This window comes from Oncorhynchus gorbuscha, linkage group LG26 (assembly GCF_021184085.1).
Source record: "Oncorhynchus gorbuscha isolate QuinsamMale2020 ecotype Even-year linkage group LG26, OgorEven_v1.0, whole genome shotgun sequence".
Lineage (NCBI taxonomy): Eukaryota > Metazoa > Chordata > Actinopteri > Salmoniformes > Salmonidae > Oncorhynchus > Oncorhynchus gorbuscha.
The window spans coordinates 36,593,609-36,618,817 of NC_060198.1; the positions used below are offsets into that span (position 1 = coordinate 36,593,609).

The window sequence follows — 25,209 nt, forward strand, 5'->3', positions numbered from 1 at the left end:
TGGGCCTGTGTTTTTGACACCACTGGAGCATCTTTTTTACTGTGTTCAATGTAGGGGTTTGGCAGGCGGAGGGACTGATTGGATGCTCAGGTTAAACTACAGCAGTAATACACTACACAAGCCTCAATTGTAGTATGGAGATTAAATTTAACATGAGGGCCCTGGGCACCAGACATTTTCCAACTCCTGTTCAGAGGATCAAGTCAATAGATTCACATTGCTGTCGCCTCTTGGATTAAAAGTCAAAGGGTAGTGAGTGAGTTAAACACCCACGTGGGAGGCATCCTGTCACTCGCCCTGGGCCACACCAATTCATGATCCACTATTGGAAGGTAGTATTCGAAGGCAAAACTTTCCAGATCTTCCCACTGCTATTCTTTATGCTGTCATCATATTCAAATAGGAATAAAGACACCACTGATGTTCACCCGCTTACTGAACCTCATGCAAATAGTCTGTGAAATGCAAGCATTGGATTCTTTGTACTCCAGTCACCCCCTTACTTATCAGACGGAGATATCTCAATGGTGTACTTTTACACTACCACCATGACACTGTCAAAATGTCTCACTTACAACCCAGACTGTCAGATCAAGCATGCCAAAACATTAAAGGCACAATTCTACAATGCCTTTAATGGGTACACATAGTTGCCAATATGAAAACTAATCTGTTGTACCCACTACATTACATCAAATACAGACGCATTTTAAAATGTCTGGTAAATATGATCATCCTTGTGTGACTACAATCCCTGCCTGCTGAGAGAAATGTTTATTCTTGTATACATAGTGCATTATCGCCACCTCCTGGCAGCTATCATCATCTGAAATTAATTTGTTTTTTTCATGCCACCATTCGGTTCGACCACGGCATAGCGCTATAATAATGTTAATATTTTACCCGTTTTCAATTTATTAGATATACCAGTATGCATATGTCAATGTTTTCAAAGCTTCTTTTAAAAAATAACGTTAAAATACATTTTGTAAAAGTGCATCACTACGATAATGGGGTGTAGTTTTTGCGTCCTTACATGTCCGTTACGAGAATCATTCGAGATGAATTAGTACATGCTGCCTGTTCCTGTATGAACGAAATGCATTTTGTACTAAATTATGACCAGACTACAAGACTGGACTTTGTGGCTTTTAGCAAAAACCTACAAAAAAAGAAACCGTTGTCGGCAGGATTCGAACCTGCGCGGGAAGATCCCAATGGATTTCTAGTCCATCGCCTTAACCACTCGGCCACGACAACTTGATAAGAGATATTTCAAAAATATGTCTAATCTATATAACAACGTGTAACAAGTTCTTGTTGCAAGTGTTATGATAAAATGTAGTTTCCGCATAATAATTTGTATCGTGATGTAATTTATTTGATTGTACTGTTTTAAGTGAAGTGGTATGAGGTTGTCGTGGCCGAGTGGTTAAGGCGATGGACTAGAAATCCATTGGGATCTTCCCGCGCAGGTTCGAATCCTGCCGACAACGAAAACTTTTAACATTAGCCGTGACGATGAGGAAATGTCCACTTTTGGAGACATTGTAACATACATACAGTAACGCTACGATCAATGATTTATATGCATTGTGTTATGATATATAATTGTTATATACATTACCAGTCAAAAGTGGACACACCTACTAATTCAAGGGTTTTTCAAAACTATGAAATAACACATATGTATACATGTAATAACCAACAAATGTGTTAAATAAATCTAAATATATTTCTTATTTGAGATTCTTCAAAATAGCCACCCTTTACCTCCTTGATGACAGCTTTGCACACTCTTGGCGTCCTCTCAACCAGCTTCTTGAGGAATGATTTTCCAACAATCTTGATGTTCCCACATATGCTGAGCACTTGTTGGCTGCTTTTCCTTCACTCTGCAGTCCAACTCATCTCAAACCATCTCAATTGGGTTGAGGTTGGGTTATAGTGGAGGCCAGGTCACCTGATGCAGCACTCCATCACTCTCCTTATTGGACAAATAGCCATTACACAGCTTGGAGGTGTGTTTTGGGTCATTGTCCTGTTGAAAAACAAATGATAGTCCCACTAAGCGCAAACCAGATGGGATGGCATATCGCTGCAGAATTCTGTGGTAGACATGCTGGTTAAGTGTACCTTGAATGCTAAATAAATCACAGACAGTGTCACCAGCAAAGCACCCTAACACCATCACACCCCCTCCTCAATGCTTCACAGTGGGAACTACACATGTGGAGATCATCCGTTCACATATTCTGAATCTCACAAAGACACGGCGGTTGGAACCAAAAATCTAAAATTTGGACTCATCAGACCAAAGGACAGATTTCCACTGGTGTAATGTCCAATGCTTGTGTTTCTTGGTCCAAGCAAGTTTCTTATTATTATTGGTGTCCTTTAGTAGTGCTGTCTTTGCAACAATTCAACAATGAAGGCCTGATTCGCGTAGTCTCCTCTGAACAGTTGATGCTGAGATATGTCTGTTACTTGAACTCTGTGAAGAATGTATTTGGGCTGTAATTTCTGAGGCTGGTAACTCAAATGAACTTATCCTCTGCAGCAGAGGTAAATCTGGGTCATCCTTTACTGTGGCGGTCCTCCTGAGAGTCAGTTTCATCATAGTGCTTGATGGTTTTTGCGACTGCGTTTGAAGAAACTTTCAAAGTTCTTGACATTTTCCGCATTGACTGACCTTCATGTCTTCAAGTAATGATGGACTGTCATTTCTCTTTGTTTATTTGGACTTGGTCTTCTGTATAGCACCCCTACCTTGTCACAACACAACTCAAACAAAAAAAAGGAAAGAAATTCCACAAATTATCTTTTAAGGAGGCACACCTGTTAACTGAAATACATTCCAGGTGACATTCATAGTTTTGATGTCTTCACTATATTCTACAATGTAGAAAAAAGTAAAATAAAGAAAAGCCCTTGAATTAGTAGGTGTGTCCAAACTGCTGACTGGTACTGTACATCATTGGTTACTACTATAAGCTTATCACACATAGTCATGTTATGATGGAGATAAGTCTATGATTGGATACATTGCAACACCAACAAGCCATCTTGTGATATACAGTATGATATATACAGATTGGTCAGTGCTATCCGGTATCTTTGGGACATTCCTACATTAAACCCTAAACTTAATCACATAGGATTAATTACTCTATCCTTAACCATAGCCCTTACTTAACCCTAAACAACGTCAATGGTGTTTGGCGACGTCCAAATGATCCCGTATAGCACGGACCGATACCTCTTCTGATGATGTGATTGTAGTAATTGTGGTGGAAGATAAGATTGATCATCACCCCTTTTAAATTAAACATTAACAGATGTATTATCAGACCTTTTGTATTTACCAATGCATACCCTGGCAGAATACATGTAAAAAAAAGAACTTCACCTCTATGACTCTATGACTAAAATCATGAAGGGGTATGAAGGAACATGAAAAAGGAAGAAGTATGCTTGAATTGGCTAAATAATAATTGAACATTATAACTTGAGAAAATGTAGAAAATATCAACAAATGTTAGTTTTTAAAAAATGAAACGCAAGATAGGAACAAGCTAGGTATCATATCTTTTTCCAATTTATAGATATTCATGATACACTTTTGTAGCCTACTTGAGAAAACATCATTTGGGTCTTTTTAATTTTTGCAATTCGACAATAATTGCAAACTTCAATTCAGAGTGCAATGACTCAATGTATATACAAATCCATTTGCCTGTTCGGGTCTACTGTACTGGAAGAACAGTCACCACGTGACTTCAGCACTGGGCCTTCCGTCTGTTTTCAGTAGTCGGAGAGGAAGAAAAATGGCGGCTGCGACCGATCAGAAGCGGGACGCCAGCCATTGGTTTTGAGCTTTCTCACGTAAACCGAGACCGGGGCTTTACGGGACTACTTCTTTGGAATCTACGCAAATCAAGCTTTCTGACGGTACCCGTTTTTCTGGGTTCTGTGAAGGCTAAATAAACGCAGAAATTGACATTGAAAATAATAGCTTTTATATATAATGAGGGGGAAAAGAGGCAGGCCGCCCAAAACCCTGCGGATGCAGGAGCCTTCATCCGAGCCGGAGCGTGGCTTGAGACCCAGGAGGGAGTTAAGGGCAAAGGGGAGAGGTAGTGCCGAGGTTGATTTTGATAGTCCCAAGAGGGGAAATAACTCTTCATCGAGGGGCAGAAGGAAAGTGGGATCATCTCGCGGTAGGGGAAGAGGCAGAGGTGGTGGTGGCAGAGGTACTAGGGGCAGACGGTCAATCGCTAGATCTGTGGTTTATGATGATCATGAAAGTGATGAAGACGATGATGCTGTGAGTTTGAGATCTGAGGAGGACGAGTTGATAGAGGAAGAGACGATAACAGACGAGGAAGAAGAGGCCCTCAACGAGGAGTCAGACCCGCTTGAGGAAATACTCGAGGAGGATGATGCCAGCTACTGTACTGAAAGCAGCTTTCGGAGTCAGAGCACTCATGGCAGCACTCCGGGTAAAACCGCAATATTGATCAAGCTGCTTAGAGAATGATGGAAAACAATGACATTGTAACTAATTATAATTTGTCTGGCCGTATTTTCCTATGCATTAGTTCTTATAGTGCAGGAAGCTGTATTGTTCAAAATGGAGAATGCACTGACTGTGTATAAAAACAGGCCTAGTTTGAGTTCAAAATTGTTGATGATGGACTGAAAGCTTTGCATTTAGCAATGTAGGTAGTGCACGGGAGCCGAATTGCATATTTTTGAATTCTGAAACATCTTTAACTAACAGTATTGTGCAATATGTTATTATAATTGTGTTTGCTAGTTTTGGATCTGACTTGGTTATTGCAATAGCTATGTAGTTATAACGTACCTTATCTAACGTTAGCAAGCTAGGCTAACAAGTTAATGCCTGAAACTGCTAAACAGCTGTAAATTGAGATTTATCATTTAGAAAACAACTAAAATGACCAACAACATTATATTAACATTCCAGAGTAGGTAACATACACTAATAACTGGAATGTTTCGTATTATAAAACAACACTTGATGATGCATAATTTCCTTGCAGGAGAATAGCTTCTTAGCATGCCTAGCTAACGTTGGCTAGTTAAATACTTTCTCAAATGTGTCGATACATTTAATGAGACTATTAATTAACTTGGGGTTTTTCTTTAACCCACTCTTACTTATCATTAGCTCTCATATCCAGCATATTTTCACAGCTGAGAAGCAGATGAGTTCTTCAAGCTAGCAATGTCATGGGCTTGTGCTCTTGTCCAGGAGGACCCAGCTAGCTTGCTAGTAATCCACATCAGCTCGAGCTAATGACAGGACAGGGTACCATGTGGCCCATTGTTTTGAAAATAAGCGCCCTCAATTTCACCAGTTGTAACTATGCGAGGAGAAGAAGTTTCAGTGATGCAGCACAATAATGTTTTACATTCCCCAAAATACATAATGGAATTATTAATTTCAATGTTAAATTAATATCTGTACGATTTAATATCCACAATATGTTGTAAACTTTGGAAATTAAATGCAGAAGTAATTTTTGTTTCAACACACTTTTGATGCACATTTTCCTACACAATAGATAGAACTAACAATTTAGATTATATTAAAGTTCATTATTATTTGTGGAAAGTACGTTTGCCAGTATCTTTCAAATTAATGTAAGAAAGATACAAAACATATCTGTAGAATAGCAGAAAAGTAATGATTATGTTGCTGTTGCAAAACGTTATCACAGTGTTTGGATTAGACCCATTTTAAGAAGTAATTTTTTGCATTGAAGGGAATGTCCATTGTGTTAAATTGTTGTTCTTGACTGTCTCAATTGCAATAATATAACCCCTCTCAATTTTCTTGGTTCCTAGGTTTAATACCCTTGCCAACTTTGAGTTGGTGTAGTGTTTCACCAAGTCCTAGACTTGATTTGTTTAAAGCGGACCTGGCACCAATATAAAGAATCAAACATATTTCTGTGGCAGTAGATTTCAGAGACACTTGCGAACTCTCCTTTTACATGGCCACGGCTAACATTTGTTCACTTGTGTAAATTCTGTCTTCAACTTGTTGCTTTGAATTTTCATTAATCGATGATTTAAGCCCTTGAGACAATGTCATTCTGTTTTGTCTGGGTTTTATGTATGATTTACGGAATGCAATTTCAGTTTTAGTTTGCCATAATCTATGTGATTTAAAGACTCTCACTGCTCTCTGTCTGGCAGGGCGGAAGAGGACGCGGGTGCACTGCCCTCGCTCGCCCATCTTTGAGGAAAAGGAGATCCCTCCCCTGGAGCTGCCCAGAACCTCTGAGGACCTCCTGGTGCCCAGCGAGGAACTGCTCAACGTGTCCTCCATCTACGAGGTCCTGCGCAACTTCAGCACGGTGCTGCGACTCTCTCCCTTCCGCTTTGAGGACTTCTGTGCTGCGCTGGTAGGCCAGGAGCAGTGCACGCTGATGGCAGAGACCCACACAGCCCTGCTGAAGGCCATCCTGCGTGAGGAGGACACCTCCAACACCACGTTCGGTCCTGCTGACCTCAAGGACAGTGTCAACTCCACCCTCTACTTCATTGATGGTATGACGTGGCCCGAGGTGGTCCGTGCCTACTGCGAGAGCGACCAGGAGTACCACCATGTCCTGCCCTACCAGGAGGTGGAGGACTACCCCTATGGCCCTCTGGACAGTAAGATCAAGGTGCTGCAGTTCTTGGTGGATCAGTTCCTCACCACCAACATCGCCCGTGAGGAGTTAATGTCAGAGGGGGTGGTGCAGTATGATGACCACTGCAGGGTGTGCCACAGATTGGGGGACCTGCTGTGCTGTGAGACCTGCTCTGCCGTCTACCACCTGGAGTGTGTGAAGCCTCCTCTGGTAGAGGTGCCGGAGGACGAATGGCAGTGTGAGATCTGCGTGGCACACAAGGTGCCCGGGGTCACAGACTGTGTGACAGAGATGCAGAAGAGCAAACCCTACATCCGCCAGGAGCCCATCGGCTATGACCGCCACCGGAGGCAATACTGGTTCCTAAACCGTAGAATAATTGTGTAAGTAATTACTGGCCCCCACCCCACTTCCCTTGTTTTTACTTCAACAATATTATGCACCATCTCCATACCATACTGAGTGATCTCACCTGAGTGATACATTGTATTTTGTGATGTAGTCAGAGAGTGGATATATGTCCTTGAGGTTCTTGAAAACAAGTTAATTGATTGCCTTCAGAATTACTTAGTTGTTTTTTCCAGTGCTGAATTGCTTGGTATAACATCAGTCATGTCTTGTGGATAGAATAATACACATTTTGTTGCTGAACACTATGTACACACAGATTGCCTGAGAGGGTTCATTTAAACTTGGAACATATATTTTTTAAACTTGAATTTTAGTAGCTGGATGTTGCTGGTAATCACCCATATTCATGTAGAAGCAGCCTGGATGAATATTTACTGCGTGTGAAAAATGTAGCTGATTTCAACGATGACTCAATCTGAAGAGTGGGATCTATCTGACAAGCTGTGTCCCAGAGGGATCATTAGTGGCGGTCAGTCAGCGCAGCGAGGGTGCTGTGATTGTTAATTGTGCCCTTAGTTAGGGTGAAACTCCTTTGCTGTGATGCCATAGCCCCCCTGAGAGTTTACTGAACTGCTGCTGGAGTATCCACTTCTTCATCATGTTGCCTCCTCCATTTGAACATATCTTTGCAATTGCTTGTAATTGGTCTCTCTTGCGAGAGGCAAACAAAAAGTTATAAGGGGGCTGAAAAACAACATGCGGTTCGAATGAAATTTAAGCTTATTGCTAATTTGCATTCAGTGTTGATTTTCCTTTGAAGTTAAGATATCTGTCTCTCCCGGGTTAACAATGCTTCATGCAGCATTATAGGCCATACAATGATGCCATCTCATGATCTATTCATTAAGGTCCTTAAACCTGTTTTTATAAACAAACTAATTGTCAACTCTAATGGTCCTGTTATTCCAGTGAGGAAGACGGGGAGCATGATAAGAAGAAGATCTGGTACTACAGCACAAAGGTCCAGCTGGGAGAGCTGATAGAGTGTCTAGACAAGGAGTACTGGGAAAACGACCTGTGTGCCGTCCTCGAGGAGATGAGAGAGGAGGTGCACACTCACATGGACATCACTGAGGACCTCACCAACAAGGCCGCGGGCAACAATAAGGCCTTCCTCACGGCAGCCAACGGTAAGGCTAGACAGCCACCTGCTGGACGCTCTGAATCACTGTCTGTCACACTGAAGCATTTTTAGCTGGTCCATGGCTTCTATGCATTGTCGATATAAAAATGTCAATGATGACCCCTAGGCTACATGTTGTGTAGCTCCTGTGAGATTACATTCCAATACATCTTTGGTGAGGAGAGTACATTCTCCCTCGTGCTGAAGTATGATTAGGATGGTTGATGTATTAGAACTGTCAGAGGGCCACAGGTAGCCTAGCGGTTAGAGCGCTGGGTCAGTAACCGAAAGGTCGTTGGTTCAAATACCCGAGATGATAAGGTGAAAAATCTGTCTGCGCTCTTGAGCGAGGCACTTAACTCTCATTTGCTCCAGGTGGGCTGTACTACTATGGCTGACCCTGTAAAACAACACATTTCACTGCACCTGTCCAGTGTATGTGATATTAAATAAGCATCAAACATCATAGATGTTGCTGTTCCCCTTTCTTTCTCAGCCTTTTTACTTATCATGCAAACAGTGGTTTTCTTATTTCTATCGAAGGGAGAAGATTGGTTTTAAACCAGTGTCCGTTTCTGTGTGGCTACTCTACTCCTCCTTGTTTGTTGTAGAGCCTTCCTTTGTTTGTGCATTTCCTGACCACTATATCTCTTAGTTTACACAAACCAAGCTTTATATGGTAAGCTTGCTTGGTTCTAGTTGTACTGTTTTGGGATCAGTCTCCTCAATTGTTAGACAATGAGGACTTTCTTTGACAGATATTCCAAAGACAAGGTAGTCAATGCAGAGTCTTTTCTCTCCTGTCTCGTTCCACCTGTACCATCTGTAGTGATTCATGGGCCTTGCTGGTATTTTATCCTCTTCAGAAGCCCACTGCTTCATCCTTCCTCTGTGGATACTCCTGTATCTCTCCCTATGAAAACCTCAGTTATGAACCGTTGGCAGGTGGGGAATGGAGACTGATTTCATGTTTCGTCTTCTCCTGTGACCCAGGATACTTTCACAGGCATAATGCTTTCTGCTGGCTGTCCACATCTTTTTTTTGTTAGGTCCATTTCCCTGAATTAAGATTGGAATCTCTCTGTCTACCTTTTATGGGGAGAGATTTTATACCATATCGTCATAGAACACATTATTGATCCACTCTCTTGCTTTTAGTGCTCAGACAGCAGTTTCATTAATGTCATCTCCGGAGCGTTGACCCACTGTCCCGTTTCAGGGAACAATAGTAGAGATGGCAAATCAGGAGTGACTCACTGACATGGGGTCTAATGAGTTGTTCTTGGTTTTAGCTGCCAATGGCTAACTATATTGGTATTTAACTGTGCTGGTGATCATACGTGTTGTGACTTGGTTATTATTACCGGTCACAATCCGTTTCCACTCATTCTTCACACAGTCTCAAGTAGTGCTCGAAGGTGTATTAGCAATCTGTAAGATTGAGATGTTTGTGTGGTTGTTCTCTGAAGGTGAGTGACTGCTTCTATGAGAACTAGGATGGAAGGGGTTAACCTAGTGACAGGATGATCTTGACACTGTTACAAGCATTATACATAGGCCTATGTTACTTTCCAATTGCAATTTTACCAGCTGGTATTATACTGTTTCAAAATGTGTAGGAGAGCAATATTGGAAACCAATTATGGTTTGACTCCATTATATTGGTAATGCCATCCTGTAATATAAAGGCATCATTTCAACAAACAGGCTAGGGCTAGTGAGCCAAACAACTCCATTCCTTTTCTTATTGTCTGGCATAGCTTCTCTGGTTGGGAATTAGCTACTTGACACATCCCCTTGTATTTTTTTGTTGTTGTATTTTACCCCCTTTTACCCCCCTTTCAATCTTGTCTCATCGCTGCAACTCCTCAACGGGCTTGGGGGGGAAAAGTTCGATTCAGGCATCCTCCGAAACATGTCCCGTCAAACTGCACTTCTTAACACCCGCCCGACTTAACCCGGAAGCCAGCCGCACCAATGTGTCGGAGGAAACACTGTTCACCTGACAACCGAGGTCAACCTGCAGGCGCCCGGCGCGCCACAAGGAGTTGCTAGAGCGTGATGAGCCAATTACGGCCTGTGATATGGCCCAGGAACGAATCAGGGTCTGTAGTGACGTCTCCAGCACTGCGATGCAGTGCCTTGGACTGCTGCGCCTCTCGGGAGCCCCACATCCCCTTGTTTTAATGCCTGAAAAAAAAAATTACTAACTGGTTGAGCTTAGAAGTACATAATAATGTGGTTAACAACATGTAGACCTACTGATTTTCATAATAATGTGGTAAACAACATATAGACCTACTGATTTACATAATAATGTGGTAAACAACATGTAGACCTACTGATTTACATAATAATGTGGTTAACAACATGTAGACCTACTGATTTACATAATAATGTGGTTAACAACATGTAGACCTACTGATTTACATAATAATGTGGTTAACAACATGTAGACCTACTGATTTACATAATAATGTGGTAAACAACATGTAGACCTACTGATTTACATAATAATGTGGTAAACAACATGTAGACCTACTGATTTACATAATAATGTGGTTAACAACATGTAGACCTACTGATTTACATAATAATGTGGTTAACAACATGTAGACCTACTGATTTACATAATAATGTGGTAAACAACGTGTAGACCTACTGATTTACATAATAATGTGGTAAACAACATGTAGACCTACTGATTTACATAATAATGTGGTAAACAACATGTAGGCCTACTGATTTACATAATAATGTGGTAAACAACGTGTAGACCTACTGATATACATAATAATGTGGTTAACAACATGTAGACCTACTGATTTACATAATAATGTGGTAAACAACGTGTAGACTTACTGATATACATAATATGATAAACAACATGTAGACCTACTGATTTACATAATATGATAAACAACATGTAGACCTACTAATTTACATAATATGATAAACGACACGTGGACCTACTGATTTACACAAGGTTGAAATGTCGTCTCCGGTCAAACAGAGCTAGCATGGTGTGTGGGTGTTGGCCATTTGCTTATCAGCTGTGTTGTTATTTGTGTAGATGAGATCCTGGAGCGTGTGCAGGGCAGGCAGGAACGGCGAGCAGCTGAGCAGGCAGAGAACGCCACTACAGACACCACCAAGATAGAGGAAGAGACCCCCACACAATGCTCTCAACTACCAGACCACAGAGAGCTCAAAGACCCCGAGTATAAAGAGGAGGCAAGCTCACAAGGTAAGATAGAAGAGCAACTCCAATGTGAGCTGTGTATTGCCTATGAAGTCCTTTTCTGGATGCATCTTTCATGTGGCCTTTTGAGGATAGCTACGACTTTTTGTTGATCTGGTGAGGCGGTTGTGTGTTAAAGATCCAGAGTGAGTCTTGTATGTTTCACAGCAGCTGCAGCTCCCCCTGCTGGAGAAGAGAACACCACCGTCCACCCCCCTAAGCCTGGCTCGTCCACCCAGGACGGCACTCTCCCTAAACATGAACCCCCTAAGCCTGCTGAGGTGTCCTGCTCTGCCGCCTCTGAAAGTGGGGAGGCCTCCATGGAGCCTGAGCAGGAGAGGCCAGGTACATGATGGAGAAAGCGCCCAGCAATCTGCATCTCTCCTCCCAGCCTCTCCTCCTTGTCACACCTTGCTGTGGCTATGCATGTGTGCATCCATCATCATCGGTCTCGTGCTCTGGCAGTCTGAAAGCATCCTCCATACTGTACTTGTGCTTAATGTGATGTGATTGCTGCCACTGGGTGCATTGCTTTGGAGTCACTGCTACAGGCTTTTTGCTGCTGCTGCTTCTTGGCTTGATGATGATCTTCATACTGGTTGGCTGCTCCTCAATGTGACCATTTGTTGATTTGATTATTGGCTGTGTTTGGTAGAAAGTCTACTAAAGAGTGCTCTTGGACCATTAAAGCTAAGTTATAGATTCCGTTGAGGATGAGAGTGTCTTGAATGGCTGCAACACGTTTACACAGTATGCCTTTCTCTATCTACTGTCTACTAATTCAATACATGGATTACTAACAGCGTGAGTGGACTCTGTTGGGCAGCCTTCACTTAGTCACCCAGTCCAGAGTAATGAATGTAACAGAGGGGGCTCTACTCTGCCACAGTAACGCTCACCTCAGTATCACTCATTAAACTGACCGGTGTTGCTGACTTACTGAGTTAATTATCCTTCAGGTATAAACATATTTTGTCTTAAGTATTTTCTTACTCCTTAAAGCACTCTGCTTTTCACATCTGCTTATGTAATGTTTAAATAGCCCATTATTGTATCCCTTTATTGTATCCCCAAGAATTTGTCTTTCATCCATCTTCATATGATCGAGATCTGCCTGGTTATCGTCTTCCTTCAACAGATGCATTGTGCCTTTTTGCGGGATCTTGTGCTCTTGCCATCCATTTTGTGTTCCGTTGTCTTGTGTAGTGTTCAGCATGCAAGGCTGAACAGTGCTCAGGAGGCTGTACGTGGAGCCTGTTGTTATTCTAGTCACCTTGTTCATTGCTTACATGTTCTATTTTCTCAATGCATTCATTGTGTTATCCGGATCCTGATGCGGTGCATTGTCTGGTCCACACACTGTGAAAACTTGTTCTCAGATAATGGCGTTTTGGCAGCAGCATCCCTGGCAGGCAGCGTCCACCACCCTAAGTCTGTCACAACCAGCCTCTTATTCTCGCCCCAATTCATTGGGGAAATTGGCCTCCGTTCCTTTAGCGGAAACAAAAGGCTGGCTCCCTGTCTGAACCTTCCACCTGCTCCCTCAGTGCAGTGTATACAGCAGGGCCATTTTAACCTACAGCTCAGATACACAATATTTTTCTTAATTTGGTTCTGCAGCCGCGTTTTGCACTGCTTGTGTTGTGTTGCACTGTGTTTTTAGCCTTATCTGTCAGCCTGGACTGCTGAAGTGCAAAGTCTTGCTCAGACTCACTGATTAAGCATTTCCCTGGTGTTATGCTAATTGTGCATTATCATTCAGGTGAGGCGGGGAAGGCATCAAGCCAAAAGCATTCTGTTTTTTACAATTGTTGTGGATTACAGGTTTTACTTTTTAAGTTGTTTATCCGTGTTTGCTCTGCATTGCTGTCATCATTTGCAATACTTTGTCAGTATAGACAGCTAGTGCCTGGTGATGCATGTTTTCACACAAAGGGGGCCTAAGGGGTGTGTGCTGCTCAGCTTTTCACTGTTCAAACCTCTCCTCCTCCCCAGAGGATAAGCCTGTAGACTCCGAGTCCCATGGAGAGGAGGACCCCTCTGCCCAGTGCCAGCCTACTCCCCCACCACCACACCCTGGAGACGAGAACAGCAACAGCAGCCACGTCTCAGCGCCTGGGGTCCTCAGGAGGCCTGAAGAGCCAAACCTCGCTGACAGGTCCTCTCAGTCCTCCATCACCAGCCAGGACGACACGGGTACGCCGTTGCCATACCGTCCATACACTCAGGCCTCTGGAGGCACTCCGTTACTGATGCATGCCCTGACTCATTCTACCAAGTGACATTAGAGATACTGTTTGTATCTTTGAACATTGCCTCCGCTGTGCTGGTTTTTGGCCCAATTAATCATGAATCCTTTATTCATGATTGACTTCTCTCTTTTGATTAATCATCACTGATCTTAATGATGTGTTCTGTTGCTCGCAGGTGAAGGCAAGGAGAGTGGGAATGGTGAGGGGTCAGCGTCTGGACAGACTAACAATCGCATAGTGACTCGTCTGCGTAACCCGGACAGCAAGCTGAGCCAGCAGAAGACCCAGGGAGATGCCAGCCCTACACCCAGGGACAGCAAGGAGGTGAGACACCAACCAGACACTGTTAACCTTCTGTCGTCTCTGTGGAATTTCACCCACAGCCTAGTCTCTCACATTAGGAGAAGGCAGCCTTAGCAGGATCAAATGGATTGTCCTGTTGTATTTTCAATCATCTAGACTGAAATCCACATCGACTCACTTCTTTATTACACAATGTTACACAATTAATTGAACTACCAGTAATCTCCCAATTGCCAAATCCCTATGGATACGATGTCTCTCTTCTTAGCTGTGTCTCTATTCAGCTCAGTAGAAATATCCCCTTGTGTCTCTCCATTAGACATCTCCTGCCAGCTCTGAGAGTGAAGTGGCTCGTCTGGGTACTGTGAGGAAAGAATTGACGGTGAAGGGCAACCTGAACAACTTCTTCAAGCTGGGCCAGGAGGGCAAGTTCCGAGTCTACCACAACCAGTTCAGCACCAACACACTGGGCCTCAACAAGCACCAGCATCGTGAGGACCACGACAAGCGCCGCCACCTCTCCCATAAGTTCAGCCTAACCCCCGCCGGGGATTTCAAGTGGAACGGCTCCATCCACGGCTCCAAGGTGCTGACCATCTCCACCCTGCGGCTCACCATCATCCAGCTGGAGACCAATGTCCCCGCCCCCTTCCTGCACCCAAACTGGGCCTCGCACAGGTACGCTCCAGAACAGACTACTTACTCTGGCAGAGGAAAGTGGGGTTCAGAACTGTTTCACACAATGGAGAAATTGAATATTATTGACTGATAAGGTCATGTGTGAAATCGTGTTTTGCTGTATAGTGAGGTTGTGGGTTTGGGATTTTCCAGGACGAACTGGATTAAAGCGGTGCAGATGTGCAGTAAGGCTCGGGAGTTTGCCTTGGCGCTGGCCATCATGGAGTGTGCCATCAAACCAGTGGTCATGCTGCCTGTCTGGAAAGATGCGCTTGGACACACCAGGTAAGAGACATTGGTTGTGAATCAAAGGACTTTTCATTGCTGAATTGAGTTTTGAGTCATAGCACATCGACCCAACTCATCCTGCTCTCTGCGGTTTAGTGCACAATGCTAAACTGAATTAATTATATTGCTTCATTGCTCTGCTGAATATGAAGCATTCTGTTCACCTCTCTTCAGTGCAGAGGTTTGTAGTGGTGTGGGCAGAGTAGCTGACGCTTTTCCCATGAGTGAGAGGAGGTTCATTGTTGAAGATAATGGAGCCCTGACTAAACAAGCCAGAGTCACCTTGCCGTTTTGATGTACCCCCCCTCCTCCTCAGGCTCCATCGCATGACCTCCATGGAGCGGGAGGAGAAAGAAAAGGGGAAAAAGAGAGAGAAAAAACTGGAGGATGAAGAGACTATGCAGCAGGCCACCTGGGTGAAGTACACCATCCCCATCAAACACCAGGTAAATCTGGGTTCACTTTCCTCTCAAGTCCTGTTTGGGCTTTTATGACTGCATGATGTCTGACAACATAATCATCCCATCTTTTGTATGCGATTGTGTAGTCTTTTATCTAACTGGTTCTTTCTCTCTGTGTGTAAGGTGTGGAAGCAGAAGGGGGAGGAGTACAGAGTAACTGGGTACGGGGGCTGGAGCTGGGTCAGTAAGACTCACGTCCATCGCTTCGTTCCCAGGCTACCAGGGAACACCAACGTCAACTACCGCAAAGCACTCGAAGGTAAGTGTTTCCTCTGTACACGTATTGTCTCTGTCTTATCTCACTGATGATGATAAAGGCCACTCAAGCTGAATATTTGGCTCCAGCTTGCCTCAGTATAAATTAGGTGCTTCATGTGTTTTCATTTTAATCTCTCTACAGCAGCTAAAACTGGCAAAGAAAATGCAACATCCTGCCCGAACAAACGAGAATGTTTGCCCAAAGCACCTACGAGCTCGGAAACCCAGGCAAAAGAAGAGTCTACTCCAATTACTGAAGAAAAAGACCAGGAGGAAACCTCCACCATGGAGTCATCTGGAAGCACTTCACCAGGAGAGGGGCAGACTCTGAAAGGGAAGGAAGAAAATAATATCACAGAGAAGGTGGAGGAGAAGAAAGATGATCAGGTGGTGGAGAAGACTGAGGACAAGATGGATGTTGACCCCAGTCCACCAGACACCTGTCTCAGTGAGGAAAAAGGTACAATGATAATAGTTTTCATCAATAAAGAGGGTCTTCTGCTGTTTTTCTGAATAAGACATTTTTGTAGATGACATTTGGTATTTTCCCCATTCCTACTATGATTGGCTGTGTTCTATATTCATCTGGTACTTAGCAGCTGTCTTTCAGGTCTCGGAGTTATCATTTTTTGGCTAATATTATTCATTGAGTTCTCTCTCTTTTAGGTATAGTGGACAGCAAATGCCCCTCATCACTGACTGACCCTGCTGTGAAGGAGGAGCCCGGGGAGGAAGAAGAAACTAAGCAGGAGGACTCTGAGGCCAAGCCACCTGTCCGCCCCTTCAACTGGGATGTGGTGAACGTCAGCGAGGGCTTCCAGCTCCGTACGGCCTACAAGAAGAAGGTGAAGACGTCCAAGCTCGACGGGCTGCTGGAGCGCAGAGTGAAACAGTTCACCCTGGAGGAGAAGCAGAGGCTAGAGCGCCTCAAACAGCAGTCAGCCCTGGCCAAACACACAGTCTCCAAGGAGAAAGTTAACACAGGGACTCCCACCACCATCAAGGCTTCTACAGCAGACAAGTTAGCAGTGACACCATGCACAAGTCTGAAAGCTGAGGGACAAGCAGCCTCAGTAGTTAAAGACACAATTGTTAAAAGGCTTGACTTTGACCAGGAGCAGCCAGTGAAATCCCAACCCTCAGGAGAGACAGATAATCTGGATGTCAGATTAGGCTCCACCTGTAAACCCCAGGCAGCAGGAGCGACAGGCCCCAACCTCAACACCACAGGGTTGGCCAACCATGAGAGCAGCGTTCAGGGCAATGGTGGGGATGCGTTATCTCAAACAGAGCTGAATGGAGGCTCCCAGAAAAGCATAGACGTCAACAACAAAGTCAATTTGACATCTGTAGAACCGGCTTTAGGTGCGGCCAAACCTCCCAGAGCAGAAGTGACGATAGCAGGAGAAAACGGTAGGAAGCATGGTTATGAGGAGACAGAGCAAGGTAATGGACAGGGGGAGATAGAAAGCATGGACGTAGACCAAAGCAAAACACATTTAGTGCAGGTGAACGGGAAAGACGCTGTTGACACCAAGACTCCTGTAGACTCAAAGATGCACTCAGACCTGGCCAACAAAGTGGACACCAAGGTCATGCTCCAGATGTTAGAGGGTGAAATCAAAACACTGCCAGTGAAGGAACCTGTAAAATCCATTATGAATGGTACTCTCTCTCAGGACGGGTTAAAGGTCAACAACACTGTGTTAGCCACCAGCCTAGCCTTGGAGGACGTAGAGAGAAAGGTTGTGGTGTCCGAGCCTGACTACTCTGTCACGTCGTCAATGTTAGGGCCGCCAACTGGTGTTCCCACGGTAAGCAACAGCACCAAGTCTGAGCCAATGGAGATTGGGCAAACAGCATCCAATAAGATCACTCCATTTCCTATCCCCACTGCAGAGGAGTCCAGCTTGAGTAACAACACCACAGAGAACAGCAGTAGCAGTACTGAGGTGCTGAAGACTATCACCCAAGTTACCACAACCACGACTACCACCATGTCAACAGAGTCTCGCACGGTGCAGATAGCCAAGGTCTCCAGCAGCACTAAGCCTGCAGTGACGCCTGCTGCAGAGAGCAGTGCTGTATCCACCCTCACCACCATGACCAAGACCACCGTCACCAGGGTGTGCTCCCCGACCCTCGGGGCAGCCGTCTCCGAGGAGACCAAGACTGTTGTCACTGCAACGTTGACAGATGCCAAATCCGGCCCCTCAGGCTCTTCAGTCACCTCCATGACGGTCAGTAAGGAGTACTCCACCAGAGACTGTGTACGGCTGCTAAAGTTCTCCCGCTCCAAGAAGACCCGCTCTGGCACGGCCCTCCCCTCTTACCGCAAGTTTGTCACCAAGAGTAGCAAGAAGAGCATCTTTGTGCTGCCTAATGATGACCTGAAGAAGCTGGCGAGGAGAGGGGGCATCAGAGAGGTACCCATCTTCAACTACAATGCCAAGCCAGCCCTGGACATCTGGCCCTATCCCTCTCCCAGACCCACCTTTGGAATCACGTGGAGGTTAGTCACGTAGTTGACCCTTAACCATTAGGCTGCCATTGACGCAGTGGACCATCTCATAAGCCGTGCACTGAAATGAAAACACAGAAAGACCACAAACAATACTTGGGCTAAAACCATTGAGAACATGGAACCTTGTACATTTGTCCATATAGCTGTTTGGTTAAAGGTTGTTTTGATAACACTCACTGACTTGGGTCTCCAATGCAGATACCGTCTCCAGACTGTGAAGTCTCTGGCGGGGGTCAGTCTGATGTTGCGGCTGCTCTGGGCCTGCCTGAGGTGGGATGACATGGCTGTCAAGCCCTCCCCTGTTGTAGGAACCACCCGCACAGGTGAGAGCACAGCAATCCTACCCTCCTCTCCCTCTTTCTGCCCTCCTCCTTCCTGTCTCTCAATTTGAAGATGAGGCACCATTTCAAACGGACATATTTCCTTTCTGCTTTCCCCAGAATCCTCGGAGACGGCGATCACCACAACAGAGATCATCAAGCGGCGAGATGTGGGGCCGCACGGCATCCGGTCTGAATACTGCATCAGGAAGATCATCTGCCCAATTGGCGTTACCGAAGCTCCCAAAGGTAAAAGGATGAAACTGCATCCCAAATTGTCTTAGGATCACCCTGTCACAATCCTATAGTGGTCTCATGAATCTTTGCTTTGGATTGCCTTGCTCAGCTTGCTCCTCACCTCTTCCTTTGCAATGTAAGTGAAAATATGGAGTTTGAGAAAGTTGTTTATCCCACAATACAAAGGATGACATTAATTGACAGATGTCGTTTTCCCCTTTACCTCATTCTCTACCTCATCCTTTCTCTGTCCTCCTGGGTAGAAACTCCCACTCCCCAGAGGAAAGGCCTGCGCTCCAGCGCTCTGAGGCCAAAGAAGCCTGAACCGGCCAAGCAGACTGGACCCATCATCTTAGAGACGTGGGTGGCCGAGGAGGAGCTGGAGATCTGGGAGATCAGAGCCTTTTCAGAAAGGTGAGCAGGTGGACTGTCCTTAGCCTTGTTGCTGGGGCTGGAGAGAATAAGCTGCTGTACTGCTTGATATTATGTGACCTTTGAACCTATACTTCCCTCAAGATGTCTTGTTGTAACCCTGCCCAGGTCTGTTGTCATTGGATGTAGTATGACTAACTGTCTTGTCCTCTTGTGGTCCCAGGGTAGAGAGGGAGAAGGCCCAGGCTGCAGACCAGGCTAAGGTTAGTAGAACGCTGAAGACAGCAGAGGAGGCCAAGGCCCAATTGGAGGCTCAGCTAAGGCACCAGAGATTGGCTGCTCAGCAGGTGGGAAGATCAGACAAGTTTCCACCTTGCACTATGGTGACACCTAGCCTCCCTACAATCCACTCCCCCTCAGCCCAAACCTGGGGGGCACAAACACTAAACACTGGGAGCTGGGACATTTCAAGGGCCTCTGTTTGGGTTGGTTTTGATCTGAATAATTGTCCTTTTAAACCATGTGCAATTACAAATGTGTATTGGAAGTTATGTATTATTCAGATGAGACATGTTCACTCTGTACTCTCACTCTTTTACTCTGGTCTCCTCTTTCCAATGAGTTTGGTGTTTCTATGTGGTTTAGCATAGATTTAGCATCTGAACCTTTGTGTTGTAGAAACGGTTGGAGCAACAGAAGCCTGGTGCCACCACCTCCACCCCCACCATCACCCCTACAACCTCAGCCTCTGGCACTCCGGCATCCCTGACCAGCCAGGTCACCCCGGGGACTAAACTGGTCCTGGCCACCAAGCTGGGGACACCTGTCACATTCCAGCAGAACAAGAACTTCCATCAGTCATTTACTTCCTGGGTCAAGCAGGGCCAGGGTAGTCCAGGTGAGTTTGGCGACGACTAGCTGCTCATACAAAATCATGGCGGTGGCTACTGTGGGGGTGTGTTTTAAGTTGATAGTGATTCTTGGTAGCAGTGTTGAAATATTATTTTTCATATTTCCATGTTTTTGGTCAGAAGGCATTTTTGTTCCCCATTCACTTTTCAATGGTGGCCATTGGAGTTCACTCGTGGATGTCAAACTGTTTCAACAACAACAGATAATTTTAGTGTTTGGATTCTTCTTTTTTCATTTGATCTATTTTGATAGATATTTACGGTATGTTGAATTGCCTTAATGGCCAGTGGTGTCCACTTCCTGTATCTGAAACCCAGTCAAGTGTGGGGCTGGGAAAGAGAATTCTAAAAACATTTAGAATCACTTTTGACTCCTAGAAAAAAGTTTCAGGCTCATAATCAGTTAATCAGTCCAAAAAGCATTATGCAAAGGCTTTGTTTGAATCAAAGCTAGGGGGAAAACACCCCTTAGTGGACACCACTGCTATACACCCTGGCTGTTGTGGTTGCACTTGCACACGGTGTGTGACTGCAGGTGGGGTGTGTCTTGCAGCCTCCATTTGCTCACGGGCCACCGTGGCCAACAGCATGGTCACCACCTCTGGACAAACGTTCCAGATCTCTGCCAGCCCGGTGACCATGGCTGGCCAGGTCATCACCGCCAAGCTACCCATTCCGGCCAACAGCAAGATTGTTACGGTCAACATGCCAACCACACAAGGAGGTATGGATGACCTTGCCGTCTGTAAGGTTTTAACCGGCATGATCGCATTGACCAGGCCTACCCCCACTCAGCAGGCCTACCCCCACTCAGCAGGCCTACCCCCACTCAGCAGGCCTACCCCCACTCAGCAGGCCTACCCCTACTCAGCAGGCCTACCCGCACTCAGCAGGCCTACCCCTACTCAGCAGGCCTACCCCTACTCAGCAGGCCTACCCCTACTCAGCAGGCCTACCCGCACTCAGCAGGCCTACCCCCACTCAGCAGGCCTACCCCCACTCAGCAGGCCTACCCCCACTCAGCAGGCCTACCCCCACTCAGCAGGCCTACCCCAAATCAGCAGGCCTTACCCCAACTCAGCAAAACCATGAACCATCTCACCCCAGTGGAACCTTTGAGGAGCTTTGAGGTGTTGCTTTTGGTTTTGAGTGTGCTGGCTGCCCTAATACGTAGAAAATGCCACTGATTAATACAAGAACATTCTGGGAAGGAGGACCCCTGGGATGCCCTGTCTTTCTCGCTCAGTAACAGACACAGTAATGGCTATCCTGTCTGTCAGATTATTGATCCAATGGAAGCTTCCTTACGGTATCGTGGTTGGACTGCGTCCCAGACAGTCTCAACACAAAAGACCTGTTCTGCTTGATCCATACAGTCTGTCCAGGTCATCTGCAAGAGGGGCAGGTAACATTTCTCCCACTGATGGCTGTGACTTGCCAGTATATTTGGAGATGTGATTCAACCTAGTATTTCTTTGGCAAACTGAATTCCTAGTTCCATGAGCATTTAACAAGGGTGTTTGACTTGTTGTAAATCTCATTATTGAGGTTCAACACCCTACTGTTGATCTACTTGTAGTGAGTTCACGCTACTTAATAACACAGTCCCTCTCCGTCACAGGTATGGTGCAAGTCCAGCAGAATGTCCTGGGCATTATTCCATCCAGTACCCCAGGCAACCAGCGGACCTACTCCTCATTCCAGAACCGCAACGCCACCATCAACATCAGACCCAACACCTCCACCTCAACCACCACTCAGCCGGTAGAGAACAGACATCCTAACAGATCTATCCCTCTCTCTCTCACATATTATTGCTGTCTTTTTCTCTCTTATGCTCTCCCCTGCTCTTTCTTTGAGTTATAATCTTAATTGGAATGTGGTGAAATTAGCATAATCATGTGTACAGTATCATTTATTTGTGTTTTGTTTCTTTGGCCCAGGTCATTTCCACCGAAGCCCAGATCCGTCCGGGCATGACGGTGATCCGATCGCCCCTGCAGCAGGGCACCACCATGGGCAAAACCATCATCAGAACCCCCTTGATGATGCAACAAGGTATTCTACCAGCCAGTAGGTCTCTCCTCTGCTGCCTCCCAACCCGTGGCTGCATGGCTCTGCTCACTCCTCAGCATGCACATTACAGACAGTCAGCGACATGGCTTTGTGTTGATATGTTTATACGTATTCATTTTATTCGGATGGAAACTGTATTGATAGTCCTCCGACGTTAACTTTATGTATGACCTCCAGTCAATTCATTCATGATAAGTCACCTTATTTGTCTTGGGACTGTCACATGCACTTTTCCTATTTAAGGCTACTTGCGTGTCTGTCTGCCTCACTGTCTGTCCTCTAGGCCAGCAGCAGGTGGTGACTCAGATCATCCGGGGCCAACCTGTCTCCACAGCCGTTTCCAGTGCCAGCCCTGTGCAGACCAGTGCAGGCCAGAGGATGCTGGGTGCCGCCCCGTCCCCCCGTCCTGTCACCCCTGCCACCGGGCAGTCCCCATCACCAACCACCCCCCAAGGCAGCCGACCACAGCAGGGCCAGGTCAAACTCACCCTGGCCCAGCTCACCCAGCTAACGCAGGGGGCACAGGTGAGGAGTCATCTGCTCTCTTTTACACCTACTTTCACACATACTCTCACACTCCTGTTGGATGTATTCTCTGTGTGTTTTTATGTCTGACTGTGTGTGTCTGTGTGTTCCAGGGAGGGAACCAGGGTCTCACAGTAGTAATCCAGGGACAGGGACAGACCACAGGCCAGCTGCAGGTCATCCCCCAGGGGGTGACAGTCATCCCAGGCCCTGGGCAGCAGCTCATGCAGGCTGCCATGCCCAATGGCCAGGTGCAGCGCTTCCTCTTCACCCCAGGGGCAACAGCCCCTGTCCCCAACCCCGCCACCACGGCCAGTGCTGCTGTCACCCCCGTCACAGCCACCACAACAACACCCTCAGGGCCAGGTATGAGGCCAGGCCACTTCAACAAGCATCGTACACAAGGCTTTGCAGAGTTGTGAATTAGAATGTTCATTTGGATTGGTCTCTAGTTTGTGTAGATGTGTTAATAATGTGCTGCTGTCTCCTCTCTCTTCTCCGTTGCAGCACTGTCTCAGCCTCCAGTTCAGACTCCCGCCACCTCTCAAGCACCGGCACCACCAGTCCAGCCCCCTCAGCAGGCTATCGCTCGTGTCCAGCCCCCTCAACAGGCTATCGCTCGTGTCCAGCCCCCTCAACAGGCTATCGCTCGTGTCCAGCCCCCTCAACAGACTATCGCTCGTGTCCAGCCCCCTCAACAGGCTATCGCTCGTGTCCAGCCCCCTCAACAGGCTATCGCTCGTGTCCAGCCCCCTCAACAGGCTATCGCTCGTGTCCAGCCCCCTCAACAGGCTATCGCTCGTGTCCAGCCCCTCAACAGGCTATCGCTCGTGTCCAGCTCCCTCAACAGGCTATCGCTCGTGTCCAGCTCCCTCAACAGGCTATCGCTCGTGTCGAGCCCCCTCAACAGGCTATCGCTCGTGTCGAGCCCCCTCAACAGGCTATCGCTCGTGTCGAGCCCCCTCAACAGACTATCGCTCCAGTCCAGCCCCTCAACAGGCTATCGCTCCAGTCCAGCCCCTCAACAGGCTATCACTCCAGTCCAGCCCCCTGCCCTCGTTCCTGCCCCCTCCAGTGTCCACATATCAGACTCAACCCCCTCAGGCTCAAGTCCACATCCCCCTCCAGTCCCCCACTGCCTTACCCATCCAGCAGATAGCCCAGATCCCAACCTCTCCACAACCGGTCCATATGAAGACTCTCTCGGTCTCCCCCTCCGTCACCCAGGCCACAGTGAGGCCCATCCAGGCCCATGCTCAACTCCAGCCCCAGGTTACGGCTCAGATCAGGCCCCAGCAGCAGCTGCAGCTCCACCACCAACCCCAGCTGATCACAGTGCCGGGGCTGCAGCAGCAGGTCCAGGTGCTGGGCACCATCCAGACCCACGTGTCGGCCCAGCTCCAGGCCCAGCAGGGTGGGGCGGTGCCCCAGCAGATCAAGCTGCAGCTGCCTATTCAGATCCAGCAGGCAGGAGGCCAGGTGCAGGCCCACCAGATTCAGAACGTGGTGACCATCCAGACAGCCAGCATGCAGGACCACCTGCAGAGGATCCAGCAGCTCAGAGAGCAGCAGCAGAAGAAGAAGCAGCAGGAGGCCAAAAGGGAGCAGAGCCTGCAGGCCTCCAGCCCCAGCGACACCATCCAGAAACAGGTGGTGATGAAGCAGAATGCTGTGATAGAAAATCTGAAACAGAGGAAGACCATGACTCCAGCAGAGCGGGAGGAGAACCAGAGGTATGGCTGTCATTATTCACAGACATGACCCTTACATAACGACATTAATATGAATTACAGTTCATTACAATATGAATTATGTTTTATCTATTTGTCAGTTCCAAAACCTTATTATGCTTAATCCTACCAACAATCACCAACTATTTTGTGTTAGTTATATTTTGTCTGATTTCATGATGAATCTGACAAGCCCTCCCTTCCTCTATCCCCTGCTGAGCAGAATAATCGTCTGCAACCAGGTGATGAAGTTCATCCTGGACAAGATCGACAAGGACGAGAAGCAGGCGGCTAAGAAGAGGAAGAAGGAGGAGTCTGTGGAGCAGAAACGCAGCAAGCAGAATGCCACCAAGCTCTCGGCTCTGCTCTTCAAGCACAAAGAGCAGCTCAAGGCTGAGATCCTGAAGAAGAGGGCTCTACTGGACAAGGAGCTGCAGCTAGAGGTTCAGGTCAGTGCCAAAGCCACCTCTGTATTATAGGCCACTGTATTGTAGTGCTCCAGTAGGGTGTAGAAGTGTGATATTGGATGTGTTGAGAAATATTGCGGCCACTGCCCAGGAATTCCTTACATTGTGATACCAACTCTCCCCTTCCTTTCCCCTGTCTCTCTCCCCTTCCTTTCCCCTATGTCGTTCTCTCTCTCAGGAGGAGCTGAGGAGGGACATCAGCAGGCTGAGGAAGGAGAAGGAGAAGGCCCAAGCTGCAGCCTCTCAGGCAGCCGCTGCCGCAACCGCAGCCCAGGTAGCCTCATCCCTCTCCCCCACCATGGCCTCGCCCTCCTCCGCCCACAAACGCAAGAGGGACGACGAAAGGGACTCGTCCTCCGCCAAG

At 46.6% G+C, this 25,209-nt stretch overlaps 1 protein-coding gene and 2 non-coding genes across 9 annotated transcripts; 2 read left to right on the top strand and 1 right to left on the bottom strand.

Moving 5' to 3' along the window:
* Window positions 1-1,178: 1,178 nt before the first annotated feature.
* On the bottom strand, window positions 1,179-1,260 carry trnas-aga. Its single transcript has one exon. It is a non-coding gene; the product is annotated as a tRNA-Ser (tRNA).
* A 154-nt stretch (window positions 1,261-1,414) lies between these two features.
* trnas-aga lies at window positions 1,415-1,496 on the top strand. The gene has a single exon. It is a non-coding gene; the product is annotated as a tRNA-Ser (tRNA).
* A 2,292-nt stretch (window positions 1,497-3,788) lies between these two features.
* Window positions 3,789-24,821, top strand: LOC124016523 (nucleosome-remodeling factor subunit BPTF-like). Of its 7 annotated transcripts, none has more exons than XM_046332100.1 (25): window positions 3,789-4,502; window positions 6,229-7,051; window positions 7,989-8,209; window positions 11,276-11,449; window positions 11,615-11,788; window positions 13,439-13,639; window positions 13,871-14,019; window positions 14,318-14,676; window positions 14,830-14,961; window positions 15,281-15,410; window positions 15,549-15,684; window positions 15,826-16,143; window positions 16,350-18,195; window positions 18,406-18,530; window positions 18,648-18,776; window positions 19,028-19,178; window positions 19,360-19,483; window positions 19,815-20,034; window positions 20,601-20,771; window positions 21,669-21,811; window positions 21,991-22,120; window positions 22,407-22,648; window positions 22,762-23,014; window positions 23,156-24,381; window positions 24,602-24,821. In XM_046332100.1, the coding sequence occupies exons 1-25, from the start codon at window positions 4,028-4,030 to the stop codon at window positions 24,671-24,673; spliced, it is 8,124 nt and encodes a 2,707-aa protein (XP_046188056.1). In that variant the 5' UTR covers window positions 3,789-4,027; the 3' UTR covers window positions 24,674-24,821. The 7 variants fall into 7 exon arrangements, with proteins under 7 accessions (XP_046188056.1, XP_046188055.1, XP_046188057.1 ...); XM_046332099.1 differs by having other exon boundaries at window positions 3,790-4,502; window positions 11,612-11,788; XM_046332101.1 differs by having other exon boundaries at window positions 3,790-4,502; window positions 11,612-11,788; window positions 21,991-22,105.
* The last annotated feature ends 388 nt before the right edge of the window (window positions 24,822-25,209 follow it).

What these genes read in the sequence shown, in the direction of transcription:
- LOC124016523 (XM_046332099.1), top strand. Translation starts at nt 4,028, where the DNA reads ATGAGGGGGAAAAGAGGCAGGCCGCCCAAAACCCTGCGGATGCAGGAG. An exon ending in CACTCATGGCAGCACTCCGG is followed by an intron (nt 4,503 to 6,228) that starts GTAAAACCGCAA and finishes TCTGTCTGGCAG; the next exon opens with GGCGGAAGAGGACGCGGGTG. An exon ending in ACAAGGTATTCTACCAGCCA is followed by an intron (nt 22,121 to 22,406) that starts GTAGGTCTCTCC and finishes TCTGTCCTCTAG; the next exon opens with GCCAGCAGCAGGTGGTGACT.